The 26,825-nt window shown below is 27.7% G+C and overlaps 3 protein-coding genes across 3 annotated transcripts; 1 reads left to right on the top strand and 2 right to left on the bottom strand.

Annotated features, from left to right (window-relative positions):
- Positions 1–11,542: 11,542 nt before the first annotated feature.
- Positions 11,543–12,477, bottom strand: OCT59_026794 (uncharacterized protein). Its single transcript, XM_025326624.2, has 4 exons — positions 12,435–12,477; positions 12,213–12,339; positions 11,983–12,096; positions 11,543–11,909 (listed from the first exon to the last, which is right to left on the bottom strand). Exons 2-4 carry the CDS (start codon positions 12,297–12,299, stop codon positions 11,883–11,885), a joined length of 228 nt encoding a protein of 75 aa, XP_025175286.1. The 5' UTR covers positions 12,300–12,339; positions 12,435–12,477; the 3' UTR covers positions 11,543–11,882.
- An 823-nt stretch (positions 12,478–13,300) lies between these two features.
- On the bottom strand, positions 13,301–14,101 carry OCT59_026793 (uncharacterized protein; the record flags this gene model as incomplete). The annotated part of the gene is made up of 3 exons (XM_066143453.1): positions 13,301–13,698; positions 13,831–13,853; positions 14,086–14,101. 3 exons carry the CDS (start codon positions 14,099–14,101, stop codon positions 13,480–13,482), a joined length of 258 nt encoding a protein of 85 aa, XP_065992972.1. The 3' UTR covers positions 13,301–13,479.
- Positions 14,102–17,709: 3,608 nt separating this feature from the next.
- On the top strand, positions 17,710–18,571 carry OCT59_026792 (uncharacterized protein; the record flags this gene model as incomplete). Its single annotated transcript, XM_066143452.1, has 5 exons — positions 17,710–17,760; positions 17,836–17,927; positions 18,291–18,335; positions 18,409–18,451; positions 18,539–18,571. The coding sequence occupies 5 exons, from the start codon at positions 17,710–17,712 to the stop codon at positions 18,569–18,571; spliced, it is 264 nt and encodes an 87-aa protein (XP_065992971.1).
- Positions 18,572–26,825: the final 8,254 nt, after the last annotated feature.

Below are 26,825 nucleotides of genomic sequence, written 5' to 3'. Positions count from 1 at the left end.
TGCTGATTGCTAGCATCTATTTTATCTCGTGATTACTATTCTGAATCAAAAAAAGTACGGCAATTTGTTACACAATTTGATGAATTAAAAAATCTGAGGAACAATTATTGTCAATATTTGTCAATATTTGTTTAACTTATGGAGCGAAGTTCACGATGGCGATCAACAATAATATATTTAAATTTATTAGGAAATGAGTCGGATCAGATTGTTCTTATTTGTATGCTATATTTCGTTTCGAATTTAAGGAATAAACTTGAGATTAAAAACAATAATCCGAATATACATAACAAGATGTTCCTGTAACTACCACAAAATTTAAAAAATTCTCTATTATACTCCTTAATATACGAATTTATCTCCCGAGTATGCCAATAAATCATTCCTAAATTTGAATTCTTTATCAAAACAAATACAGTTACACGCACGATCACTAATAAATTTAATAAATCGATTGATATTTCTTTGTATAAAAAAGGATAAATAAAAATAGAATTAATAATAATAATTCCGATTTCTTTCAATTTAATATTGTTGTATTAAATTATATTGTTTTCATCTAATATTGTTCTATTAAATTATATTCTACTAAATTATATTGTTTTCATCTTCAAAAAAAATTTGTCACCATAAATCAGTTAGTTATTTGATACACGAAATTAAATTTGATAGTATCACTATTTCAATTGGTGCTGGAGTCGTAAATGAAATTTTATTTGTGCTGAAGGTGTGGATTATAAATTCACACGGACGGACATTATTTATCATATTATTTAACTTGTAAATAAAATAATAATTAATATTACTAATTTTTAACAGTTAATACTTTTTTCAATTTGAGTTCCTCTCGTTCAGGAATGATAATTAATCGATCTTTGTGCGACATAATATGTTTCGGGAATTTGTTTACCCATCCTTATTATAGAATATCATTGAAACATCATTTGTATTATTCAGAAAACAATGAGCAAAAAATATAAGGAAATTAATTAATCCCTTAAATTAGTAAATAATTGTTGATTTGTACGATAAGGTCTTTCTTTCGAAGCTAAATCTCGTTTGTTCAAAATCTCATTTTCTTTAATTATATAAAACATTGAAATTTTTACTTTCATTATTTATATTTAATTTATAAAAGTATAAAATCTTGTACATAATCAGGTATTTATTTAGTAAATATTTTTTTCTGTTCTGTTTCGAAGTATTACTTCAATTAGTTCTAATAATTAAGTATTTTCTTTCAAAAAAATGTCCATTGTCCCAATTGTAATTTTAAGTACCGAATATATTGGTGACTCAGGGTCAACTCGGATAATTTAAGAATTTCTTTTCATTTCAGTCTGAATATTAAATTTTTATCTTTCCTTATCATTTCTAAATTTAGTTTCTTTTAATCCTTTAAACAAAGTTCTTTAATAAAGAAAAATAGACCTTTCGTTCTAACTAAGTAGGAGATCTGTAAATATTTATAAAATATATAATAATAAAATTTTAGTACGATTGATTCATTAATCGTTTACTTTATTACGAATTTTATTTTTATTGTTAAATTATATAGTATATTGTGTAATGCAAATAATGCAAAGCGGAATAACATATTGTGTTACAAAAATAATAAAAACTATAAATTTTCTTGCCTTGAATTATTCCGAGATTTTGACTGTTAGCTAACAATTACATTATGATTTATGAGTTTATTAAGCATTGAACTCCAATTTCACTTCAAATTTGTAATTACTATAAGGATATGTAAAGTTCAGATCATGATTTCTAATTATTTCCTTTTGCATTGCATTATGAATGATTGCAATTTTAAAATTTAGATCAATTATTTCAATGTCTCTTATTATTTATAAACACTTACAACAAAATAGTTTATTATAAAGATTTAGAGAATAAAAAGATTATTAATAAATTTTTTTTAATTGTAATATACTACTTTTATTTTACCAATTTAAATTCTAAAACTTCTGAATTGATTTATTTGATAATAATAATAATCTTGAAATTAACTTTACTTTTTAACACTTCTGCATATAATATCCTGAACTTTATACAAAATAATACACAGGGTATTTTATTTTACATCCCTTATATAATATCAAATATTTTATTAGAATTAACATTAAAGCTTAAGTTACCAGAATTAAGAAAAGGTATTAAACAAAAGTAAAAATTTTTATATTTAATTGTAGATCTTATAAAATGAAATACATTTAAAGAAAAATACTATATATAGTATTATATAATATTTTAAAAATATTAAAAAAAAACCAGAAAATTTAAAGAAAGTAAATACTAAAATAATTATAAATTAAAAGTTAAATTTTATTAATTTATTTTCAAATTTATTAAATAATAAGAATAATAATAAAAGTAACAATAAAAATGAGAAAAGTATAATGAATTTAAGTTTTAATATTAATAAAATTAATAGTTAAATTTGCATTAATTAATTAAATTTATATTTTTTATTTATTTATAAAATTTCAAAAATAAAAATATTTATATTATTAAATAAAATAAAAATATTTATATTATCAAATAAAAAATATTTATATAATATCAATAAAGCATATATATATAAATTATTAAAAAAAAAATATTTAATAAATATTACTAAAAAATTATCTTCATAGATTAAGAGCAGAATGAAGAATGTAAACATTGATAAGTAGATATTTATATTATCAAATAAAAATATTTATATTATTAAATAAAAATGTTTATATTATTAAATAAAAATGTTTATATTATTAAAAATATTTAAATATTTATATTATCAAATAAAAAATATCTATTATTAAATAAAATGGTTATATTATTATTAAATAAAATTATCTATATTATTATTTTAAATAAAAATATTTAAATGTTTATATATTAGTAAATAAAAATATTTATATTATTAAAATAAAAATAATAGGGTTAAACTAGGGGGATTTGAGATGCTACCTTACCTACCCACCCTTTATAGATATCTATTAACCTTTATGACTTTAAAAAAAGTCCTTTTAGGAGTATTAGAGATTCTTTCACTTTCTAAAGGTATCAAATAACTGATTGAATTTTCTATAGTTATTAAATGTTTTAGGATACTTGTATAATTAAAAGGATATCATATTATTGATTGCTTCTTATATAAAAAGTTCTTAGTAAAAATATCTTAAAGTATATCTATTAGTTTCTTAATCATTATATAGAGGTGATTGATTTCTTGAATATTATATAACTTTAAAAAAATATTGTATTTTATAAAATTTCTGAAAGTTAAAAAAATTAAAAATATTATAAAACATCTATAGTTAAAAATATATTCACAATACTTTAATTGTGGATTATTTGCAATTTGCAATATTGCAAACTGAAATATTGCAGATTTTAAAAAATAATTATTCGCAAATTTGCAATTACAAATAATCTGCAAATTTACAAATAATTCACAAATCTGCAAATAATCTGCAAAATTCATAAATATATATAATATTCTGTACAGATCGAATTAAATTAATTTAGTTAGATTTAAATTTGATTTGATTTAAATCAAATTTGAATTAAATTGAATTTAAACTTGATCAAATCTGATTTATAATTTAATTTGATTTGATTCAATTTGATTCAAATTTGATTTAAATCTAATTTGAATAATTAAAATCTGATTTAATTCAGTAATTTTATTTGATCTAATTCAAATTTAATTTGAATAATTTGAATTAATTTGATTTAATTCATAATTTTATTTGATTTAATTAAATTTGAATTTGATTTGATTTAGTGATTTGATTTAAATTTGATTCAGTTTTAATTTGGATTTGATTCAAATTTGATTTAAATTTAAATTTTGTCTACTTTTTTTACTTTTTTTTATCTGATTTTTAACGTGTTGTCTAAACCTCTTCAAAATCCTACGATTAGTTTCGTCAAAATTTTACTATAGATTTATTATAGTTTCGGCAGAGTTTCGGCAGTTTCGGCATTTATAATAAGTTTCGGCAGTTTCACCTTTCTCCAAAGTTTCGCCAGTTTTTTAATATAACTTTAATATAGTTTCGGCAGAATTTCGCTTTTCGGTGAAACGCCATCTTGCCTAAACCCCTAGGTTTCAGCAAGCAACCTTAATCTGGACTAGGAATGATTATAGTTCAGTAAATTACAGTTTGAATTAAGTCAACTCAACTTATGGTTCAGTTCATTTGTATTTTAAACTGAATCACTAAATCACAATTCAATTTATATTAATTTAGTTCAAACTGAACTAAATTGAACTGAATTAGAATTATAAGTAAAATATAAAATTTTTATCAAATAAATTTAAATCACTTATGTAATTTAAAACTTCCTTTATTTATAAATTTAATATTATTTTTAATTATTTCTTAAACTGTACTGTGAGCAAATTTGTTTATGATTTCTAAATTAGGATAAATGATGTTATACATATGACATATGTGTTAATCTTTACTCTAATCCTAAATATTATTTTACTGGATTATAACACCAGATAATAGAATTGCTGTTTCTGAAATTCAGAAATCTTATGAAGAATCATACAAATTAAACGTGCTAGTAAAGATCTTGCAAAAAAAGAACAAATATACTTCAAAAATTTAATTATGGCTTTTACAATTCCAAAGATTGAGTAGTTTAAAGGCTTTGGATTTACTGTAGAAAATAAAGAATATAGTGTAAACATTTGATGATGATAATGATTATATTAAAAAAAAAAAATTGCAATCAATCAATTGCATATATACAAGATGTAGAGAATATACCTCATGATGCATACCTACATCTTATAGCTGTAGAATTGATGTTATCACGAAAATATGCTATTTCTCAGACCCATCAAGAAGTTATTATGATCCGAAATCTACCATCATTTTATTTCATACACGTTTTTTATTATTAAAATAAATAAAACCCACCATCATTTTATCTCTGAAATATTATGTTTTTTTACAATATTCATGCCGTACAATACACTGTATAAGTTATCTTTATATTCAGAAAGTTTAATTTAGAAATAAGAAATATTTTATAGTAAAATAATTATAATTTTGCACTTTTTAGATGTATTTATAAATTTTTTAAATATTACTATGATTAGCATATCAATGATTAAAGAATTGAAAACTTTAATGCTTTAACAGGTTAACTAGAGTTTAATTAATTAAAAGAGTTTTATGTTAATTTTAATTAATTACATAAAAAAAAATAAGTTTTTATTAAAATAATGTAAAATCTTATATATGATAACTAACTAAATTCTTTATATCAATCATATAACTATATAAAAATATAAATGATAAAATACATTATTTCATTATTTTCTTAAAAAAAAATGATATGTTACAAAAATAACCATTAACTTCATTGTTTCACTTAAAATGTTTTAGACTTTTTGAACTTCTGTTAAGCTGATTGACACATTTTTTGGCCATTAGTATTTTCCATATATAAATCATCTATATCTTTCTATTAATAATAAATTGATATTCAATGTCTTTATTTTCAGCTCTGTAGCATGAACGGATAGAATCTGACGAGTGAAAGTCATCATCATCTTGTCTACTTGTCTTTTATTCAATTTCTTCATAATAAATTGACTATAACAGGATCATTATAAACATTTTTTTTAAAAACTTATTCCCATTTGTCCATATTCAATATATATCAATATATATATAAAGGGTACGTGAAATAATTTCTACTCTTGCTGGAGAATCACTTTCACTAGCTAATAACTTTTTAGCTTTTGGTGTGTCGATACATTTGCTTTACAGGTTATTAGTTTGATAGTGATCAAACTGTTAAGAGTATCATGATTTATGGGTATAAGATTCGGGATGGTTGTTGCCAGTATAGGTTCCAAATTGATTCGACCGCTTGATTCATTCTAATTAATACTTGACCTATTCGTATAAGATATATTTGTCATTATATCAGGTTCATTAACAATAGTTTTACTAAGTGCAATTGTACACATAAAATAATATCAATAATTTTTGATGCTTACCTATCTCCTTCCCTTACTCCTCCCTTTAGAAATATTAACAATATAATGTTTTGTTTTTTTCATTTTCAGACATCCGATTCTATCTAGCGTAGCAATTCGGTTGCTGCTTCTGTTCCGTTTCATGATTAGGGTCACAGCGAATAAATCGCATTCGTTCCATCCTTTAGATTAAAATGCACACATTAGATCTTGAATCGTAAGCATGCATTACTAATCCCACTTCATGTTCAAACGTCTTTCTCATCCAAGCTTCCAATAATTTTTTTGTTACTCTGCAAAAATATTAATATGTAAACCTACAAATTTCTCTTATATCTAAACTATGATCCACGCATTTTGTCAACGTTGGCTTAGGGCTTTTTTACTCTATTGCTTTTGGCAAACCTCATTATAACAAATACGATTTTTGCAAATCGTCAACTTTTGTACCTGAAACATTCAGTAGGTAATATTAGTAGAAATATATTCTACCTTTTTGATATCGTAACACTATACAATATTTATTTATATCAAATTATTTGATGCAAAGGATCTTTCCAAATTATGGAAATAACAACTCTACAATAATATCAACTTTTTGAAGATGCGGGAGTTTGTGTTAATCTTTCAATCTTGGAACTGGTTCGAGCTTCGGCTCTATGGTTAACTCTTATTTTGAGGTTTCTTATTATTCTCTTAACTATTTGATGTTCCCTTTCAGAAAGACCCTCACGTAGATCATCAGGAAATCTAAATTCCAATTATTTTTCAACAATTTGGACAAGTGAACGACCACCTTTATATAAAGCAGTTGCACTTAAGTCAATGTTTATCATTATTTTGTCCCTAATGAGATGGCAGATTGATAATACTCTTGCCATACTTCAGCTCCTCCAGAAATAGAACGGGCTCTTCCAGGGTAGCAGGTGAGTGCAGAGAATTTGTAATTAAGAAGAATGAACTCTTACATTCATCGGAGAATAAGACGTCAAGGAAAAATTCGTAACCCATCCTGATATCAACTAATAACCATTAGTCCAATTTTCTGCTTAGAAGTTACAGCTGAATGTGCAACGGCATTAACGGCATTTCAATCAAGCACTAATCAAGTACGAAAAAAAATTAACTTTGAATACATATAACTAAAAGTGTTAAGATTAAATAAAAATAAGATCATCAACTCATCACACATTGTTTGGTGATTATTATGATCACATGCAGTATCGAAACTGGTATCTATGCAAATCTAGAATGACGATATGTTGTAACCAAAAAGTCGTTTTTTTGATATGTTCTTGCTCAGTTGAACGAATTCACTTTGTTCAAAGATTAATATTGGTGATCATGGAAATGACAACTATTTGATTTACAGTTTTACCGTTCTACTGGTACGCATTATAACTACCGGTCACTTTTTCAATTCAATTTTTATTGATTTTATAAAATAGTTTGTTGAACAATAGATCCCATTTGATATTCATCTTTGGATCCTAAAAGACTTATATTGCCTGAAATTTCATAAAGGAGCTTGGCAAAATCACCTGGAGTCGAATTTAAAAACACTCCTTCTTTGGATCTTTGATTTAATAATTAAAGACGCAACTCAATATATTTACAACAGGATTTGGGATCCTATATTTCCTAATGGAGAAGAATTGCTAAAAGAAATCTTAACAAGGATTAAATCACACCAATTTCACGCAATTTGCCTTACAGTCTGGATCTGTAAATCAAATCCGTTTGCAGTAAAGAAGAAATGTTTTACTATAAGCATATCCTTAATTTCCAAAATTCCAGAAAGGGTGACTTAGGCAGGCCTCGCCTCGATGATGACAAATATCTGGTTCTGAGATGACAATCGACAATCGTTAATCCTGTAGACGAAGCTGCTTACATTTACCGCAAAATCATTACACGTTTGATGGATTTGACAACGGTTGAACAGCGTTCACCTTCAGAATTTCGTGTTCTTGCTAATATTAACCAGGAAAGAAATATAATTTGATATCACGAGTTTTTTAAATCGAGTTTTAAGAATCGAGGACCCGAACCAGAGCCAAAACAGATCCGCAAACTGATTATGCCAGACCAAAATGAATCTCCTGTTTTAATAAGAATATAGTATATACAGTATGTTATTATTAATGTGAAAATTCTCTAAAATAATTTATCACATTAATTACATTAATTACATTAATTCCATCTATGTCGATATATTTTTATCAAACTGAAAAGAAAACCTTCCTACCACATTGCTATCTCTAGTGTATCTTCTAATAGAGCTGCCGATTATAATTCAAATTCCTAATGCAGAAATTCTTTGTTCAATACGTTCCTTTCTGCAATCAAGCTTTCTTCTCGATTGTAGTTTTTTTGGACTAAGTACCAATAGAAGTTAAAAAAAATCTAATCAAATTACTCACCTTGCTTTTGGATCAAAGTCGGTATCATCATTGGTAGAGAATCGATGGATTATATCAAAATGTTGCATAATGTAGCACAATATAATCTTTAAATATAATGTGTGAATTTTTGGCCAACAAGATTGCGGAGGGAAATCTTTTGACACTATTACTATCGCTCTAGACTTATGATATGATATGTTAATTTAGGAGATAATACTTCAATATTTATTAGCTTCTAAAAATAGATTTCACATCTCAATATATGATCACGTGAAACAACACTGTGGTTAGTAAATCATATAAAAAGCTTTTCCATCGTGGATGACAGATTCTAAGATTAAATATTTTATCGAACATTGTAAAAAACATGATGGATATTATTTAGTTTATTTCATTAATTCTTTATGCAATATACAGTATATTAGCACAAAGACTTTTATTGCAATAAATTTATTGTTTAACTTAGACATTGCGCTCTAGATTTTAGAATACAGATCACACAATTTTCTAGAAATGAACGCCGTGAATACTAATAAAATGTGTTTCTTAAACCTATTAAGAGACGATGAAATGAAATTTTAAGGTAGTATAATGTATAAAAATTTTTTATTATATAGAATTTTTTCTTTATACTAAAATAATCAAAATTTTTAAAAATATTAGAAATAAAACAAAGATATGTCTCTATGATATTAGTTTAGAATGTTCAATAATAAGTTTATTTATTTAATATTATATAATATTTATGTTTAACTATGTATACGATTCAAATATTACGTAGAATTATGTTGAACGTTACTGAAAAGGATTATAACATTTATTTTAAAAGGATTTCGTGTTAAAAAAAAGAGAATCTTTAACAGTTAAGCAAATAGTATTTTTTAATACTTATTTCAATCTAATGTTTTCTCAAAATCTTTGATGATAATGATATTATAGCGATCACGATCGAAGTTTTTGTTACAAAGATGGTTAGTTTCAGAAAAAAGAGAAAATATGCCCGATTCTTTCTTTATACGCAATTAATTAATGATTACAATTTTAATTAAATAGTAGATTCCATGACTTAGGCTATTGTATCTATGCCTGAAAAAAAAGAATGTGGCTCATTAACCTAACATGATTGTCTATCTAATGATATCATCTTTTAATCATAATAAAGTGGCCTTTATATTCGTTAAGATATGTCAAGTTTTCAGCAGAATTGGTGAAAATAATCCAATAAATTCTTTAAACAAGATAATATTCATTATAATATTCATCATAAAATTTTTCCTTGTTCTCAAAATCAATTTCCCTTTTTTTGGAGGATCGCGTCATCATTATAGTGATTCATTTCCAAAGTACTGTACAAAGATCGATTTCATTATACATACTACACAAATTATTTCGCAATGGTGGTGTTATGGGTGCGAATGAACGTAAAAAAGAAAAAAATACGGAAAGGCTGCCAGCCAATATTGCATTATTATAAACCCAATTTTTATTTATTTACAATTTGCATTAAACATTTAGGCGTTTTATTGTTTTTTAGAGTGATTACATAAGTTACATAAATGAATTTCATGCAATAACCCCAAAATTGGATCTTAACGGATCATAATCCAATATTTTTATTTGTCTTATCCGTGAATTAATTATAATTGTCGACTAATGACTAACTGCACTAGTGTAGTGTGTGTTGTCCTTTCAGGGCTGAGAATTGAATAATTACATATAAGATCCTAATTGTTGTTAAATAAATAACAAATTTCAGTTTATTCTTTGAATAAAATTCTGTAAAGATTTTTTGCGTTAATTACTATCAAAATATATAAAAATATAAATAATTTTTTTTGTCATTATGGATACTGATTCTTGTATTTATCAAATTGGATCATCTTTAGTATCGCTTTTTTTCCTCCAATAATTGATAGGCTTTATTGACTTAAAACAACTCACGCCACCAATGAATGCGAAAGTCCGTGGTAGGTTCAAATGAATTAATTATAATGGAATAGTCGGAATATGACAAATAATGCATTAGATTCGAAGATACAAAAAACATATTTTTTTTATTAAGAAAAAAATGAGGTATACCATTTACACTTAATTAATTCATAACATTTCATTTTTTTTAAAAAAAAACACCACAAAAAAAGGCGCAAAAAATCTCAATTTTTATTATTGTTAATTTCACGTATTCTGGATTGTTTTCACATATCTAGAAGAAAATATTATAAAAGCATTTGCAGCCTTTGCTCTCTTCGTCTTCTCCCCATTCACGTACTCGCCCATTGTAATATTTTATTCAAAGATCGTTATGGGCAAGGCTTCCTTTGGCAAAACTCTGCAACTCATTATATGCGGGAATCCTCTTAGAGCCCCTGATCCGGATTTTCTTTGAAGTTGAATCCAAGGAATTGGACAATCCTCAGGAAACTGCATTGACGAAGCAGTAATTGTCGACACTATGAAAAATTTGTGGTCACGGGCGTTTCTCTCTGATCACTCACGTGATCGTCAGTCATTTATGGGTTTAGATTGAGGGCTTATTATTGAATACTGAATCCAAAATTGTTCCCACCTAAAAAAAATATTGGGCTTTTATTAATATAATCGAAAACCTCACATCAGGCATTTCTTCAATTCCTCTGGTAAGAAAGGACTCCCTCCATAAAGTAACTATAGCTATTCTATTCCTTATCATGAGAATAGTAATCGGCTTCGCATTATGTAGGATGTTTGCAAGATATGTTGGATGCTCACAATCCATATATCCAGAATTTTCGCCAAATAAGAGATATACTTCTGACAAATGATGTTGCCGATATATGATATATCTATGCGAATTTATTGTGATCCTGCCATTATAACACTCCTACTGCTTCTGATGTCGCGGCAATTATGATATCTATCATCAAATCGGGATATAGTTTTTACAGTAAACTGCGTGATGATAGTTTACAAAGAATATTGCATCTTTCATATGACCCGCTTCAATATGCACTGCTGTTTCCAAAATGGATCTACTGTTAAAGTTAGAGGCAGAATTCACTTAGATAACCGATGGGTCTCCTTTTTTCGTTCTTCGGAAGCCCTAAATAAGAAAACCTGTTGGTTAGGAGAATGCTATGAATGTTATCAAAAACGAAGTATAATTGAATGTCTTCATAGATTTTAATCGAACTTCAAAATAGACTTGTTGAAAATAATTAAACAATCAGTCATAAGTACGTGAAAAAGAATGTGAAAACGGCTTATCAGACTTTTCGATAATATCGAAATAAAGAAAAAATACATTTTTAAGGCTGATTAAGCAAAAAATGCTACTTTGAGTACAAAATATTTAGAGAATATTTAATGATTCACAAAATGGTTAAAGAGAATTCATAGGGCGACATGAGAAAAAAATATAATTATTTGAAAAAAACTTCTCGCTAAATCTTTACAGCTATAATTTCAAAATTAGTAAATAATAATTTTCTTTTCTAGCATTATAGTTATCCTTGGAACTCATGTAAAACTTTCTATTTAGATAAAATCATTATATTAGAGTAAAATAATTGAAATTGAGATGTTTGGTTCACAATTTTGACTAACCTCCAGAGCGACTTTAACGTGTTTTTCTTCAACTACATTTGTATTATCGGTTTCTGCTTCATTATTAGCTTCTTGTGCCAATGTTTGAAGAAATAACTTGCAATGATTGTAAATCTAAAACAATTTAAAATAATAAAGATAAACACGTAAAAAACAATAAGAACAAATCGATAAATTTGCCTAAAAGAACGACAACCAAAAAAAACGGTAGTTTATAAAAAAACCCGCACTAAGTTGTCAGTATTCATGTTAGTTTGGCGTGATTTAACGAGTCTTCTAAGTATTCTGCGTCGACTCTGAGAAGGAGTTGAAGGCATTTTTGTTGATAAACTTCTTTACGGCGTTGATTTAAAAAAACTGAATTGATAAAAAAATTTGATTTCGTTTAAATAGCTGACCTAAACTTAACCAACCAAAATAAAACTTTTTGTTAGCCGCTTCTAAAATTATACCTGGTAGGTGAATCCAAACAGAAAAGCAACGAGCAAGTAACTTGAAAGGAAATACACGAAGAAGTAGAGGAAGTAGTTAAATACTTATTTTAATGTCATGTGCAACAAAACACGTCATACGCGCTTTTACACAGAAAATCAGGGGCTCATTAAACTTCTATTAAATAAATCCCGTGAAAAGATGGTTAATTTTCTTTTTTAGAAATTGAATGAGTGAAAACTAATATAATTCGACTTCGTGAGACATGACATTTGGACACCGGACGTTGGTTTTTCCAATTATAGTTTCATAACATCCAGAAGAGAATGACAATTATAAAAATGAAGACAAAAATAGGAGGAATCGCTGCTCGTAAATTTATACGAAGTACAAGAACAAAGATGAGAACTAGATCATGATTTAAAAAGTTGAACATAATATTTAGACGATGAAATTGAGTTTTTGTGGATGGCAATGATCGTTAATTGATGGGTCGATGGATGTTAATGGTAAACCTACTTATTGGAAAATTGAAAATATCAACGTACTTGTTGGTCGAACATAAAGTTCTATTTCAGGACCAAAACTTTTAAAAATATTTATGATAAATTTTAGATTATATTAGGTTCGTAGGGCTTTTTATGTGCAAAATAAAAGGAGTAGCCAATTAAGAGCTTTTAAGTGGAATTATTGGAGGAGTCCGTTAGGGGAGAATCAAGAAATCTACTCCGGATGTAACCACAGTCCACAACGTCGACTACTAAGAGCAAGTATAGCAAGTACATCTAAAGATGGAAGAATTCAAGAAGTTATCACTATATCAGGAGCAATAGAAGCTGTAATTGAATTTGATGACGGTAGTGAAGAAAGAATAGATTTATATTTTGAGTATTTTGATTTAATGAGTAATACATCAAATCAATATTTATTCACTATTCAGTTCTATGATAACATGTTTGTAAATTTATGGTTTTTAACAATTAAATCCATATTACTCTTTTTTTTAGATTAAAACTTGTAGTATAAACAATATATATTATTTAGTTGATATCAAAATTTCAAAGGTTAATTTTCACCAAAAAAAGGCGTTTCAGTCGGATAATTTGGCGAATTATCCACGCCCACAAGTTTAATAGAATCTTTTAACAACTTCTTAACCATATTTGCCAAATCGGCGATGATTTCGGTACGTCCTCTTTGGATTCTGATCGATGCAACATAACGGGATGCTTTAGCGTCCACAGAGGCAGTAACTGCTGGTCGTTTAATGCATATTGCCAATAACTGAATGGTAATGGAAAATTTTAAAAATAGTTGATTAAAGATTAGGTTTTGTAATAAGTTTGCTAGTAACTTGGGTTAATGTAATTGTGCTTATGAAAAGGATTTAAGTTACTATAGAGAAGGTCAACTTACTGTATATGTTCTTGTGGTGGTCCCTGTATGATTTTTCGTGTTTTAAATTAGTTGTCTCGTTATAAATTTCAATATATTGAACGTGAATCTCAAAATTTTATCCAAGTTTTTGAAATCTTTATCAAAAACTTCATCAATGCCTGAGAATGTTCTCTGGACTGTTCACATCACGTGAGTTTTCCAAACCGTATGCAAATATATAAACATTGTAAGAGAAATTTCTTTTTGATCCAAACTTTCATCGAATATGATCACATTCGTATGTTGACATCTTGTCTCGCGTTTGCCAAAGTCCTAATCTCTCAGCGCTCTAAGTTAGTCGGTTCGATATGTTCTCTTTCTTTTTATCAGTTTCGATACATTCAATGTTCAGTTGAATATAATGAATTAAACTTGAATGTTAAGTCTGACCATCTCCACTTTAACCACCAATAGTGATACCATAACGCAAAGTATAATAAACTCTATGATGTAAAGCAAAGGTTAGGAGTATCATTAATATCACCATTAGGTGAACAACTAACTTTACTCAAAGCCTCATCTACAAATTGGACACGTAAAAAAAGATCTTTTTTATCATGAAAATGACAGATCAGTCCATCTATCACTATGGAAAGTTTAAAAATACAGATCCTTGTAATTCCTCTAAATCTAAGAGCTGGCTGTACAATCCTTTCGAATAGTTTCTTCCACATTCAAGTTATCATGATTTTCTCATATTTACTTGGGTTTTACATCTTATCTGAATTCTAATGTTCTCTATTTATTACGTCGGGCTATTCATTAAGCATCTTAAAGCTTTTCAGTATAGATGACTGATGGATTAAATATATAATAGATCTTATGGAAAATTTTTTTAAATACAATAAATTATTTATTTCGTTCAATATTCTCGTGGTCGTGTTTGACTTGTGCTATAATTCCAAGAATTTAGCCTTTATTGCTCTGCTATGTTTTTTACATTCAGCAATTAATCTCGGCCAATTTTTGTTACGCCGTAATTTTCTGCTAATATTAGAATTGGTTATTGGTAGTAAGTCTTAAAGTATAAAAAAGAGAGCAGGAAAAATGCATACACGCTAAAACTATAACTGAGGTAGAAAATGATCCTTGTTGCTAACAAAATTCCGCCAAAATATGCAAATAAGGGTGTCGTGTAATCCTTCATGGATCTTCAAGAATGAAGAAATGCAATAATACCCATGAGCACTCAAACAATCTCATAACATATCCAATCCATTTATTACGAACTAATTTAAACTAACAAAATTCTTTATTTAAAAAATCATTTGATGGTTCTTTCTTCTTGCTCCGTATCTTCGTCTTCTTCTATCGCGTTTCTCCTTCCATTCCCTCTTTTAATAACTACTTCTAAATCATTATTCAATCCTTGGATTATTTTATCATGTCCATCTGCTATCCAATTTGCTAATTCATTAATCCCTTTTCTAAGTTTTTTATTTTGTTGTTCTTGTTGTTCTTTAAATTCTTTAATAAATTTTTAAAAACTTTTATCAACGATTTACATTCTACCTCCATCCTTATTGGTTCTTGCTGTACATAAAAATATGAAATTTCTTGATCTGTATTGAATATTTCTAATAATTCTTGATCTTTATCACTTAATTATTAATATAGGAACTTATTATACCATGAGTATATACACTACTCTACAAAATTGATGATTTTTGGATTGCATAAAGTTTATGAATTTTTAATAAAATTCAGTCAGAATTTTTTTTTAAATAAAGCCAATCGATTATAATTTTTTAATATTAAAATAAAGAATTTTTCTAATTGTCGCCGCCGGTGATCATCACCGCTAAGTTCTACCTTCAACGCAATAATATTCCTATCAACTAACCCTAACCTAACCCTAAGGTTAATAATTTCTTCTTGCGGGAGATTCAAATATCATTATTATTGTTTTTAATTTTTTCCTTTTTTATATTTGAAATTTTCTTCCCTTTTTATATCTTCTGGCATTCTTATTCTTGATAGACAATCAGCAAATTGATTATCTTTCTCACTAATATGTTTCTTTTCCCATCATCATCATTCTAAGCTTACATCATTTATTATTCCCATCAAACTCATGATTACTTTTCTTGTTAGTCCATTCAACATTTCAACTATTGGTTTACAATCTGTATAAATAATTATGGGATGGGGTTCCCATCCCATTTATTTGGGCGGCAAGTATACTTCGGGATGGTTGTTGCTAGTGGATCAGATTTGTTGATATTATAATAACTATATTTGTGATATTTGTTAATGGGTTCCGACCGCTTGATTCATCCTATTAATACTTGACCTATTTGTATAAGATATATTTGTTATTATATCAGGTTTCATTAACAATAGTTTTACTAAGTGCAATTGTGCACATAAAATAATATCAATGATTATTGGTGCTTACCCATCCTCTTCCCTTTAGAAATATTAACAATATAATGTTTGTTTTTTTTTTCATTTTCAGACAGCCGATTCTGTCTAGCGTCGCGTGGCGTAGCAATTCGGTTTACGTTCACGATTAGGATCGCAACGAATAATTCGCGTTCTTTCCATCCTTTAAATTAAAATGCACACATTGGATCTTGAATCGTAAGCATGCATTACTGATCCCACTTCATGTTCAAACATCTTTCTCATCAAGCTTCACGCATGTGAAACTTCAATTTCATTCAAGCTAAAAAAAAAAAATGTTAATAAAAATACTTATATGGAAAATTTTAATTTCAATGCAAAAATGTATACTTCGAGATTGGCCGTTTAAGGAGATTTTGAAAAATGATTCATATCTTTCTTATCCAAGTTTGAGCGAAATCAAATAACCAATATTGAAAAAATGTCATTTTTTCATTTATTTAATGATCTATTTAACTTTTTTTTTTAGAAGAAAAGTTTTATACATGAAAAAAAACATGAAAAAAAAAAGAATTTACGAAATTAAACCTACATCAACATTCAACAAAATTGGATTCCTTGCATTAATACTTATGCATCTAAAGTAAAAAATTAACGCAGCCTTCAAACTTCTTGTAGAAAATCTAAAATTATTATTTGAAAAATGTTTTTAACTTAAAGTGGCCATTAACTTTGGACAATTTTTTGATATTGCTCTAATCAATTGTTTCAAAGTGCATTTTCTTATGAATGTTTTGTGCCAATATTTCAAATTGGAATAAATTCTCTATATAATAAAATAAAAAAGGACACGTTGAGATGACAACCCAACCGGGGCAAATAATTCAAATTGAAAAATAATTTTTTTCAACATTATAATTTAAAAAAAAAAGCCCAAATTGTTCCTAACACCTGAATTACCGTATTTAAGGAGGATAATCTTTAAATCATTTCTAAAAAAGGATATACCCGATGCTGAATTGTATCTTTCATGTGAAGATATTATGGCAAGCCGCCGAGGCGGCTTGCCATAATCGTTATTTATTTCTTTGAACTAAATTATTAAATATATACATATATCGAATTTTTTTTATTATAACGAAGATATTTTGCGAGCGATTTACAATCTTAATCATTCACTTGATATTCAATTACGAAATTATTCCGGTGGACGCGTAGTTATTAAAAACACTATCTTTAATTATTAATTGATCTCATACAAATAATGAAAATTATGTTAAACAATTCACATCAAATGATAAACAACGATACTAGCTTCGCTTTGGCTAATAATACCTTTTGCCCTTAATATAATATATCCAAAAAAAACTCGGCATATGATATATGAGATTAGAGACGACGATCACAAATATGACAATATATTTCTCATATATGATCCACGCAGACCACGCATTTTTGTCGACGTCGACTTGGGCTTTTTACTCTATTGCTTGGCGAACCTCATTACACCAAATGCGATTTTATTTTTCATTGAGATTTTGCAAATCGTACCAGAAACATTCAGTAGGTAATGTTGGTAAAACCATATTCTACCTTCTGATAACGTAATATTATACAAATGTCAAATTATTTGATTAGAACGTGGACTCGTGTACTCTAATTTTGTCGCAAAGGATCTCTCCAAATTATGGGAATAACAACTCTACAATAATATTTATTAGCAACTGCAGGTGAGAATTGTAATTAAGAATGAACTCTTACATTCATCGGAGAATAAGACATCAAGGAAAAAGCCGTAACCCATCCTGATAACGGTTAATAACTATTAGTCCAATTTTCCGCTTAGAAGTTGCAGCTGAATGCGCAACGGCATTTTATACTCTTTGAACACATACAACTAAAAGTGTTTAATACTAAGAATAAGATCATCAAGTCATCACACATTGTTTGGGTTATTATGATTCGAAGCTGTTATCTAGATGACGATATGTTGTAACCAAAGCCATGAGAAAAGTTTTTTTTGAGATATATCCTTCCTTAATAGACATTGAAATATTATCCTAAATTAACCATCCATCATATCATAAATCTAGAGCGATACCCAGCAATAGTGTCAAAAGATTTCCCTCTACAGACTTGTTGGCCAAAAATTATATATTTAAAGATTTACAATTTGATATAATTCAAATGCTTTTTGCTTATCAATATAAGAACAGAGATCGATTATAATACCGACTTTGATCCCAACGTTAAGGTGAGTAATTCGACAGAATTTCTTCGAAAAACTTCCATTGGTACTTAGTCCAGAAAAATTACAAGCGAGAAGAAAACTTGATTATAGAAAGGAACGTATCGAATAGAGAATTTTTACTGAGAATTTGAATTATAATCGGTGAAGATACGCCATGTGGTAGGAAGGTTTTCTTTTCAATTTGATAAAAATATATCGACATAAGTGGAATTAATGTGATAAGTTGTATTTCTATAATTTGAAAATTTTTGATTAAAAATCCCGTAGAGAATTAACATACGACATAATCAGTTTACGGATCCGATTGCCGATTGTCATCTCAGAACCAGATATTTGTCATCGTCTCATCGAGGCCTGTCCCAAGTCACCCTTTCTCGAATTTTGGAGATTAAGGATATTCATTTTCTATGATTATAGTAAAACATTACTTCTTTACTGTAAACGGATCTGATTTACAGATCCAGACTGTAAGGCAAATTGCGTGAAATTTGGTGTGATTTGTTTTTTGTTAAGATTTCTTTTGGCAATTCATATCTCTATTGGGTAATATAAGTGCGTTTTCAAATTCGACTCCGGGTGATTTTGCCATCCTTTACGAATTTTCAGGCAACATAAGTCTTTTAGGTTCCAAAGACGAATATCAAATAGGATATATAGTTCTGTAAACCATTTATAAAATATTATTAAGTATGGTCAATCAATAGAAATTTGAATCGAAAAAAGTAATTCACCAAAATCGAAATACCTTATATCTGGAATCCCTTTGTCAAGGTTAAAGAAACCTCTCCTTTCTTGCTTACTAGCAATATCGCGTGTTGCTCAAAATTTGGTTCCATTTCTTTATATGGGCAGAATTATATCCCCCGAACAACGCGCAAAGGCCAAAAAGTTACCAGACGACGTCTTTCCAACCTTTATCCCACAGTAATAATGCAATAAATGATAAAACTGTAAATCAAATAGCTGTTATTTCTATGGTCACTAATATTCATGTGGGTAATCTTTGATCAAAGTGAATTCGTTCAACTGACTTACTTGCACAAGCAAAAAAGGCGGAGAATGTACCCGCCTTCTTTAAGCAATCGTGTAAAGAGAAGTCAGAAATCGAAAAATATTGATAAGTCCCAACGCCCGCATATCTTTCCCTCTTGCGCGATGTGCGAAACGGGAGGAATTTCAGAAAATTAAAATGCCTCAAATGAGGAAAGGAGTAGATGCTGGCAAAAGGAGATGCCACGAAACGTTTAAATAAATAAGAGAGCTGACGGTAATCATTGATTTCTAAACCACCGAACACAATACAGTCAACTCTGAAGTCGTCAACTTCGTTACTGATAATCAGTTTTATAACGAAGAATCTAAAGACTTTAATTGGTTGGTTTTGACGAATTCTATTGGCTTTACATCACGTGATTCGTTATAATAATGATAGTCTTGCAAGCTTTTCAGCCTTAGCAATTATGTAATTCTGGCCGGTGTTATCAAAAAAAGGGAAATTTTTATGTTGATTTTATTCAATAAATTCTTTTTATTATATTATAAAAAAAAATAGCATTCTGTTTTACCGATATTCTGTTATTATGTTTATTAGCTTTATTACAACAAATTTATTGTTTAACTTAGACATCCCGCTTTAGATTTTAGAATACAGATCACACAATTTCCGAAAATAATATAGAAATAACGAAAAATCTTTTTATTATAATAAAATTTTTTCTTGTATACTAAATAATCAAAAATTTTAAAAATTATAACTCTATTAGTTTGAAATGTTCAATAAATTTATTTACTTAATATTATTTAATATTTATGTAGTTTTTTTTAAATATATGATTCAAATATTGAATAGAATTATTTTGAACGTTACTGAAAAGGATTATATCATTGATTTTAAGAGGATTTCATGTTAAAAAAAGTTGATAAAATACTTTTATATTTATATTGAAATGATCAATCGATCGAAGTATTTGTTATAAAGCTGGTTAGTTTCAGGAAAAAGAGAAATATGACTGATTTCTTTATATACAATTAATTAATAGTAGATTTCATGCTATTGTGTTTATGCTGGATAAGAAAAAAGAATGTGGCTCGTTAACCTTACGTGATTGGATGTGATTGGTAATAATTAGCTGATATCTTCTTTCAATCCTAGTAAAGTGGTTTTTAAATTCGTTAAATTATGTCTATAATTTTGAATTTTTGATTCATTTGATTATGCAATGAACTATATATATTACAATATCAGCAGAATTTGTAAATAAAAAAATTCTTTAAACAATTCATTATAATACTCATCATAAGATTTTTCTTATTCTCAATTTCAAAAATCAATTTCGCGTCATCATTATAGTGATACTATAGTGATTCGTTTCCAAATTACAAAGATCGATTTACAAATTATTTCGCGATTGTGATGTTATAGCGCAAAAAAAAATATGAAAGAGACACCAGACAATACTGCATTATTATAAACTCAATTTTTATTTATTCACGTTTAAACATTTAGGCAGTTTATTGTTTTTTAGAGTAATTACATGAGTTGCACCATAATAAATTTGAATGAATTTCATGATTTCGAAGCAATAACTTCAAAAATTGGATCTTACCGAATCATAATCCAATATTTATCATTTAATTGTCATATCTATGAATTAATTATAATTGTCAACTAATTGGCTGACTGTACTAGTGTAATGTGTGTTGTCCTTACAGGACTGAGAATTGGATAATTGCCCCACCAGTTACAAAAGGACAAAATTGTTTCTTCTTTGAATGAAATTCTGTAAAGATGAAAGTTTTAATGACTATCAAAATATATGAATAATTAATTAATTGGGTGCTGCAATTGCACAAATGATTTGTTATCTGGATTTAAACAATTATGGATTTGCCAATCTTGGATTCCATCAATTCCATGTCCATAATTGTAGGTATACTGGTATATTGACCAATCTAAATCAATTTTGTAATCCGTGGGACTTTCCGATCCTATTGTATTCACAAATAAGTGGATTGAACTATAGTGGTAAACGCACGACAATCGTGGGTACCCTGGATTGGAAATTTAATAGTCAATTCAATACAATTCAATCCAATGTTGTAATCTGTGAACGTGGGTTGATTGAGGCGTACTCAATCCAATCCGATTGAATTTGTGAATGCACCCATACTATATGCAAAAATATGAATCTTTGGCCCACGTACGACGTTGTCGATCACATCTTCACCATGAATAGGTGGGTCAAGTTTCACGTACATGCCACCCATACACTGGTGTACTACATCGTCTCCTTACCCCAAAGGAAACCATAAGTAGATGATGTAATACAGTGTAGTCAATCGTAGAAGCTGAAAATGTAACAACTCATCTAATAAACCGCTTTTATGTTAGAAGATCATTAATCACAAAATCAATTATTGATAAATATAAATCATTTTTATTATGTCATTTTCTTGGATACTGATACTATACTGATTCTTGTGTTTTTATCAAATTGGATCATTTTTAATATCGCTTTTTTTCTTTCAATAATTAATAGGATTTATTGACTTAAATAAGGTTGGTTGCCGTAAGTAACAATTATTATATATCGAATTACAACTTTTAGCGGTTGTAATATTATAAACGTAATCTGTAAATTGGCTGTAAATACTACACGATTGTGGTTAGCTAAAAGATGGTAATTTTGATTTACAACCATTATATTTACTTGACTTTTGGACTTACAACTATTTACGGAGAACAACACTAACTTAAAACAACATGCTACTAATGAACAGTTATATTAGCTCTTATATTCTTTTTGAAACGGTAAATCAACGTTAAATGCGAAAGTTCATAACAGGTTCAAATGAATTAATTATAATGGAATAGTCGGAATATAACAAATAATGCATTATATTCAAAGATATAAAAAAAAAAATATTATTTTTATTAAGAAAAATTATATTTAATTAATTCATAACATTTCATTTTTTTAAAAAAAGCATTACACAAAAAAAAGGCGTAAAAAATCTCAATTCATTTATTATTTGTTAATTTCACGTATTCTGGATTGTTTCACCGTATCTAGAAGAAAATATTATAAAAGCATTTGTGGCCTTTACTCTCTTCGTCTTCTCCCCATTCACGCACTCGCCCATTGTAATATTTTATTCAAAGATCGGTATGGACAAGGTCACAATGCTTCCTTTGGCAAAACTTCTGCAACTCATTATATGTGTAACTCATTATATGCGGGAATCCCCTGATCCAGATTTTCCTTGAAGTTGGGACTAGAGGTTAGAAGTTAGAACCAGAATCGGTTATCGGATTTATAACCGGGTTTAACCAATTCGAAATTTAACCGGTTTACGATTCAGTTAACCGGTTATATTCAAACCGGTTTAAACCGATTAATCAAACCGATCAAAACCGATTTTTAATTTTTGTGAATGATGACATACCTCCACCTGATCTATTTATTCCCAATCAACTAATACAATTTCAGTTAATGAAATTTTAGAATTTTTTTTTTTGATTAATAATTTTAAATTTTTCGTTTTTTTTTTAAACTGAAAAAAAAATTTTCTTCCTTTCTTCTTTCAGTTTAGTTTTTTTTCAAACCAAAAAATTTGTTTTTTCTCATTCTTTTCCCGTTTAGGTTTAATTTTTTTTCTCAAACTGAAAAATATATTTTTTTTTTTGAATTATTGTCCTTTTTTTTCAGAATTTTTTTCGGTACTTATTTTTTTTCAGATTCCTTTTTTTTTTGGAAATTTCCCTTTTTTTTGAACCAATTCCTTTCTTTATCCTTTTTCTTTCCCCCAAATTTATTTTTAATTTTTTTTTCTTTCAATTTTTTTTATAACAACATGTAGAAAGATGATTAAGATTTTCAAGTTTGATTTTCAAATTCATAAAAATCAAAAAAAATTGATATTTTTACAATATTTTACAATTAATTAATTAAAGAAATTATTGATTTAATAATAGACTATTATAACCAAATCCATATTCGAAATTCTCTAAATAATCACCAGATTTTTGAATAAAAATTTTAATTCAAATGGTTTAGTTAAATTGATAATTTATCGAATAAAATGAGTGTCAAAAAAATAATAATAAATGAAATGAACAGATTTCTAATATATTTAATTGTTCAAATATTTTTCCTAAGTTGATTATAAGTTTAAAATTGACGTAATATAAAATAATAAGAAATAATTATAAAATTTATATTTGAAACTTTATAGTGCTGGCCCGAATTACGAAATTTAAATCACGTGACTACGGCTAAATAGTTTAGCCACTGGGTAAGTTATGTTACACAAAATTTTATTATAGATATTTGTGTCCCACAAAATTTCGAACTGTGTTACACAAGGGATGTAATTCCGGCTGGAATTATAACTTGGCAGGATTTATGCCGATCACATTTAATTCTGGCCAGAATCATCAAATATATACGAATCGGTTATTCAGGTTTTGCAAAATCGGTTTGAAACGGATTGAACCGGTTGCGCCCGTTTTAAATTCGGTTTTCGAAAATAGAACCGGTTCTAAACTCTAGTTGGGACAATCCAAGGAATTGAGGAATCCTTATATTCGTTTAAAATTCGTTTTATTATATTTGTTTAACATCCTCATGATCATGGGTTTAGATGTTAATGCCAAATGTGTTAGACTAATTGTTCCAAGATACTGAAAGTGGGTAGATAAGTCCCGTTCTAATAATATTCCATAAAGTACTATTCCTTCCCATCTAAAATCATTATATCGTGTTTTCGTCATCTTAATTTTTTAATGTTTAGACAAAAAATTTTAGCATAATTTAGTGACGATAGTAAAAGAACTAAATTTTAAAAGATTTTTCTAGATTTCCTGGAAAATTCATCAAAAAATAAGATTTGGTATTAATCATATTTTGTAATACATTTTGCTAAATGTGATATATGATACCGACACTTTGGTATTATTTTATTTTTATTTTTATTTTTAAATCCACGTGAACTAGATTACAGAAAGATAGACAAAAACAAAAGATAAAACAAAAGTCAAACGCTATCTAATACTATGCTATAATCAAACCGTCCGAGGACGGCGTCACTCTGGTACAAAAAACGAAACAAGGGTGGGTCCCAATTGCAACACCAATCCCAAAGAAACCAAAGAACAGATTGGTAGCCCAGGATAGGATTACTCCCCCTGGGTGTCGACTTCTGAGGTAGTCTACCATTGGTTGATACCACGATTGTGACCGAAGTCAGTGTGATACCATGATCTATGCACTTTCCCACCACTAGGGCTACGATCTACACCTTCTAGGCCTATGGTATAGGCCCACGCAGTATAATTCATAGAGCATCCGTTGGCTGGACAGATCGAACCTGCGTCCTCCATTCCTGTCTTAGACAATCATAGGAGGGGTACACCATGCCAGTGCACTAGGTCAGCCACGACCCCTGACACTTTGGTATTATCATTTCCATATTTATTATATTGATAGATAATCATAATCACGTGACTACAACTAAAAGTTGTTTCTAAAAATATGTCGTTAGACTGATGAGGTACTTATTATTTATATTAATTGTATCAAATAATTATTATTGCAAACGATACACTGGTCAAAAACCAATATATCGGGTAGCAGATATGTATCAGATATGTACCCAATATGTGTAGTATTAATGCAGAAAATCGGGTACCCGATATGTATAAGATATGTGTAAATATATATATCGTCTACATATCATTTACATATCATATACATATCGGTACCCGATATGTATATGATATATATATTTACATATATCTTACACATATCAGGTACCCGATTTTCTGCATTAATACTACACATATCGGGTACATATCTGATACATATCTGCTACCCGATATATTGGTTTTTGACCAGTGATATCACATGTAATCAAAGATAACTTCAATTTCTATAACTTGAGTTGGAATTCAATCAAGTTTAAAGATGAGTATAATTTCTTTACATGCGACCATATCTCGCTCTAGTAAATTTACTTGGAATTTTAAAGAAATTTTTTTTTGAAAAAAATAGAGACGCCGATTTTTTACTTTTTTTTTATTCATCAATGTTAAAGTTCTACAGTCATTTCTCCAGGTTTATCCTAATCCTATTTCCATATTTAGCTTCACACAAGCTTGTTTTCTAAAAAGATAAAAAGATTATACCGGATATAAGTCCCCCCTTTCACAAAGAGATTCTAAAAATAGTTTATCGCAGTCAATTCATTTGTTATATAAACAGGTTGGGTTTTATCTACTGTCATTAAAAAAACCTATACTAAAATAAAACCTATCTATAATTTTATATCAAACTTATTACACATTATACACATTTTTCTAATCTTTTTCATATACTTTTTTTACAAGTTCTTCCTGGTAAGAAAATGGATAAAATTATATTTATCATTATAAGTTATAACTAATTTTGATTTTTAACTAACGTATTTTTTAAATTTTTTGATAACAGGTTTAAAAATAAAATTGTAATATACATTAAGTATTAACGAAATTATTATAGAATTATTATATAGGTATATATTTAATCATTAAACCTGTTATGAATTAATCATTTTCAAATTTCAATTTATGCTAATTTTTTTTTTTAATTATTTTACAGTTGAAATTCCATCATCATTTGACATCAAAAGTTCTGCAAAAAATTCGCTGATCGACAATTCCTTTTGCTTTTATGCAAATCCTTTGTCAGAACAACTTATTTTTAATGATGATCCAATATGGAATTTCATATTATGAATATATATCATGTGATGATTATATGTCATATGATATATATCAAACTTCACAATATAAGGATATCTATCTAGATTTCCTTATGATATGTTTGAACCGGTTCAAGAAACGGTTTCAAACAATACCTACCAATAAACTCTAGTAAAACAGGTAAAAAACCATTCGGCCTTGATTTGGTACCGTAAAGCAAAACAAAAGGTTATTTAGATTTATTTATTTAGAATTTTGCTTTACGGTACTGAACAGTGGAGGTAGGTGAGACGAGCAAAGAACTGCTCGCCCACCAAATTCATTCATTTTGTACCGTAGGGAAAAACAAAATGATATTCTCGTAGAAAATAAAATAGTTTGCTTTACGATACAGAATGATTGATATTATTATAATTTTAAATATTTTTATTAGATTTTATTAGATTTTAGATTTAGATTAGAATAGATGATATTAGAACTTTGTAACATATTCAATTATTCATTTTTTTTTATAAAAAATAAACCTTGTATCATACATATTCAATTATTCATTTTTTTTTTATAAGAAAATAAAACTTTCGTACATATTCAATTTATATTCATTTTTTTTTATAAAAAATAAAACTAATATGGTTA

The sequence above is a fragment of the Rhizophagus irregularis genome, chromosome 6, assembly GCF_026210795.1.
Source record: "Rhizophagus irregularis chromosome 6, complete sequence".
In the NCBI taxonomy this organism is placed as follows: domain Eukaryota; kingdom Fungi; phylum Glomeromycota; class Glomeromycetes; order Glomerales; family Glomeraceae; genus Rhizophagus; species Rhizophagus irregularis.
The sequence above is the reverse complement of the archived record's forward strand: the minus strand, read 5'-3'. Positions and strand labels throughout refer to the sequence as shown.

Coding starts and splice junctions, on each gene's coding strand:
- OCT59_026794 (XM_025326624.2), bottom strand. CDS start 12,299: ATGCCTTCAACTCCTTCTCAGAGTCGACGCAGAATACTTAGAAGACTC. Junction 12,097..12,212: donor ACATGAATACTGACAACTTA/GTGCGGGTTTTT, acceptor AAATTGTTTTAG/ATTTACAATCATTGCAAGTT. Junction 11,910..11,982: donor ACGTTAAAGTCGCTCTGGAG/GTTAGTCAAAAT, acceptor TTATCTAAATAG/AAAGTTTTACATGAGTTCCA.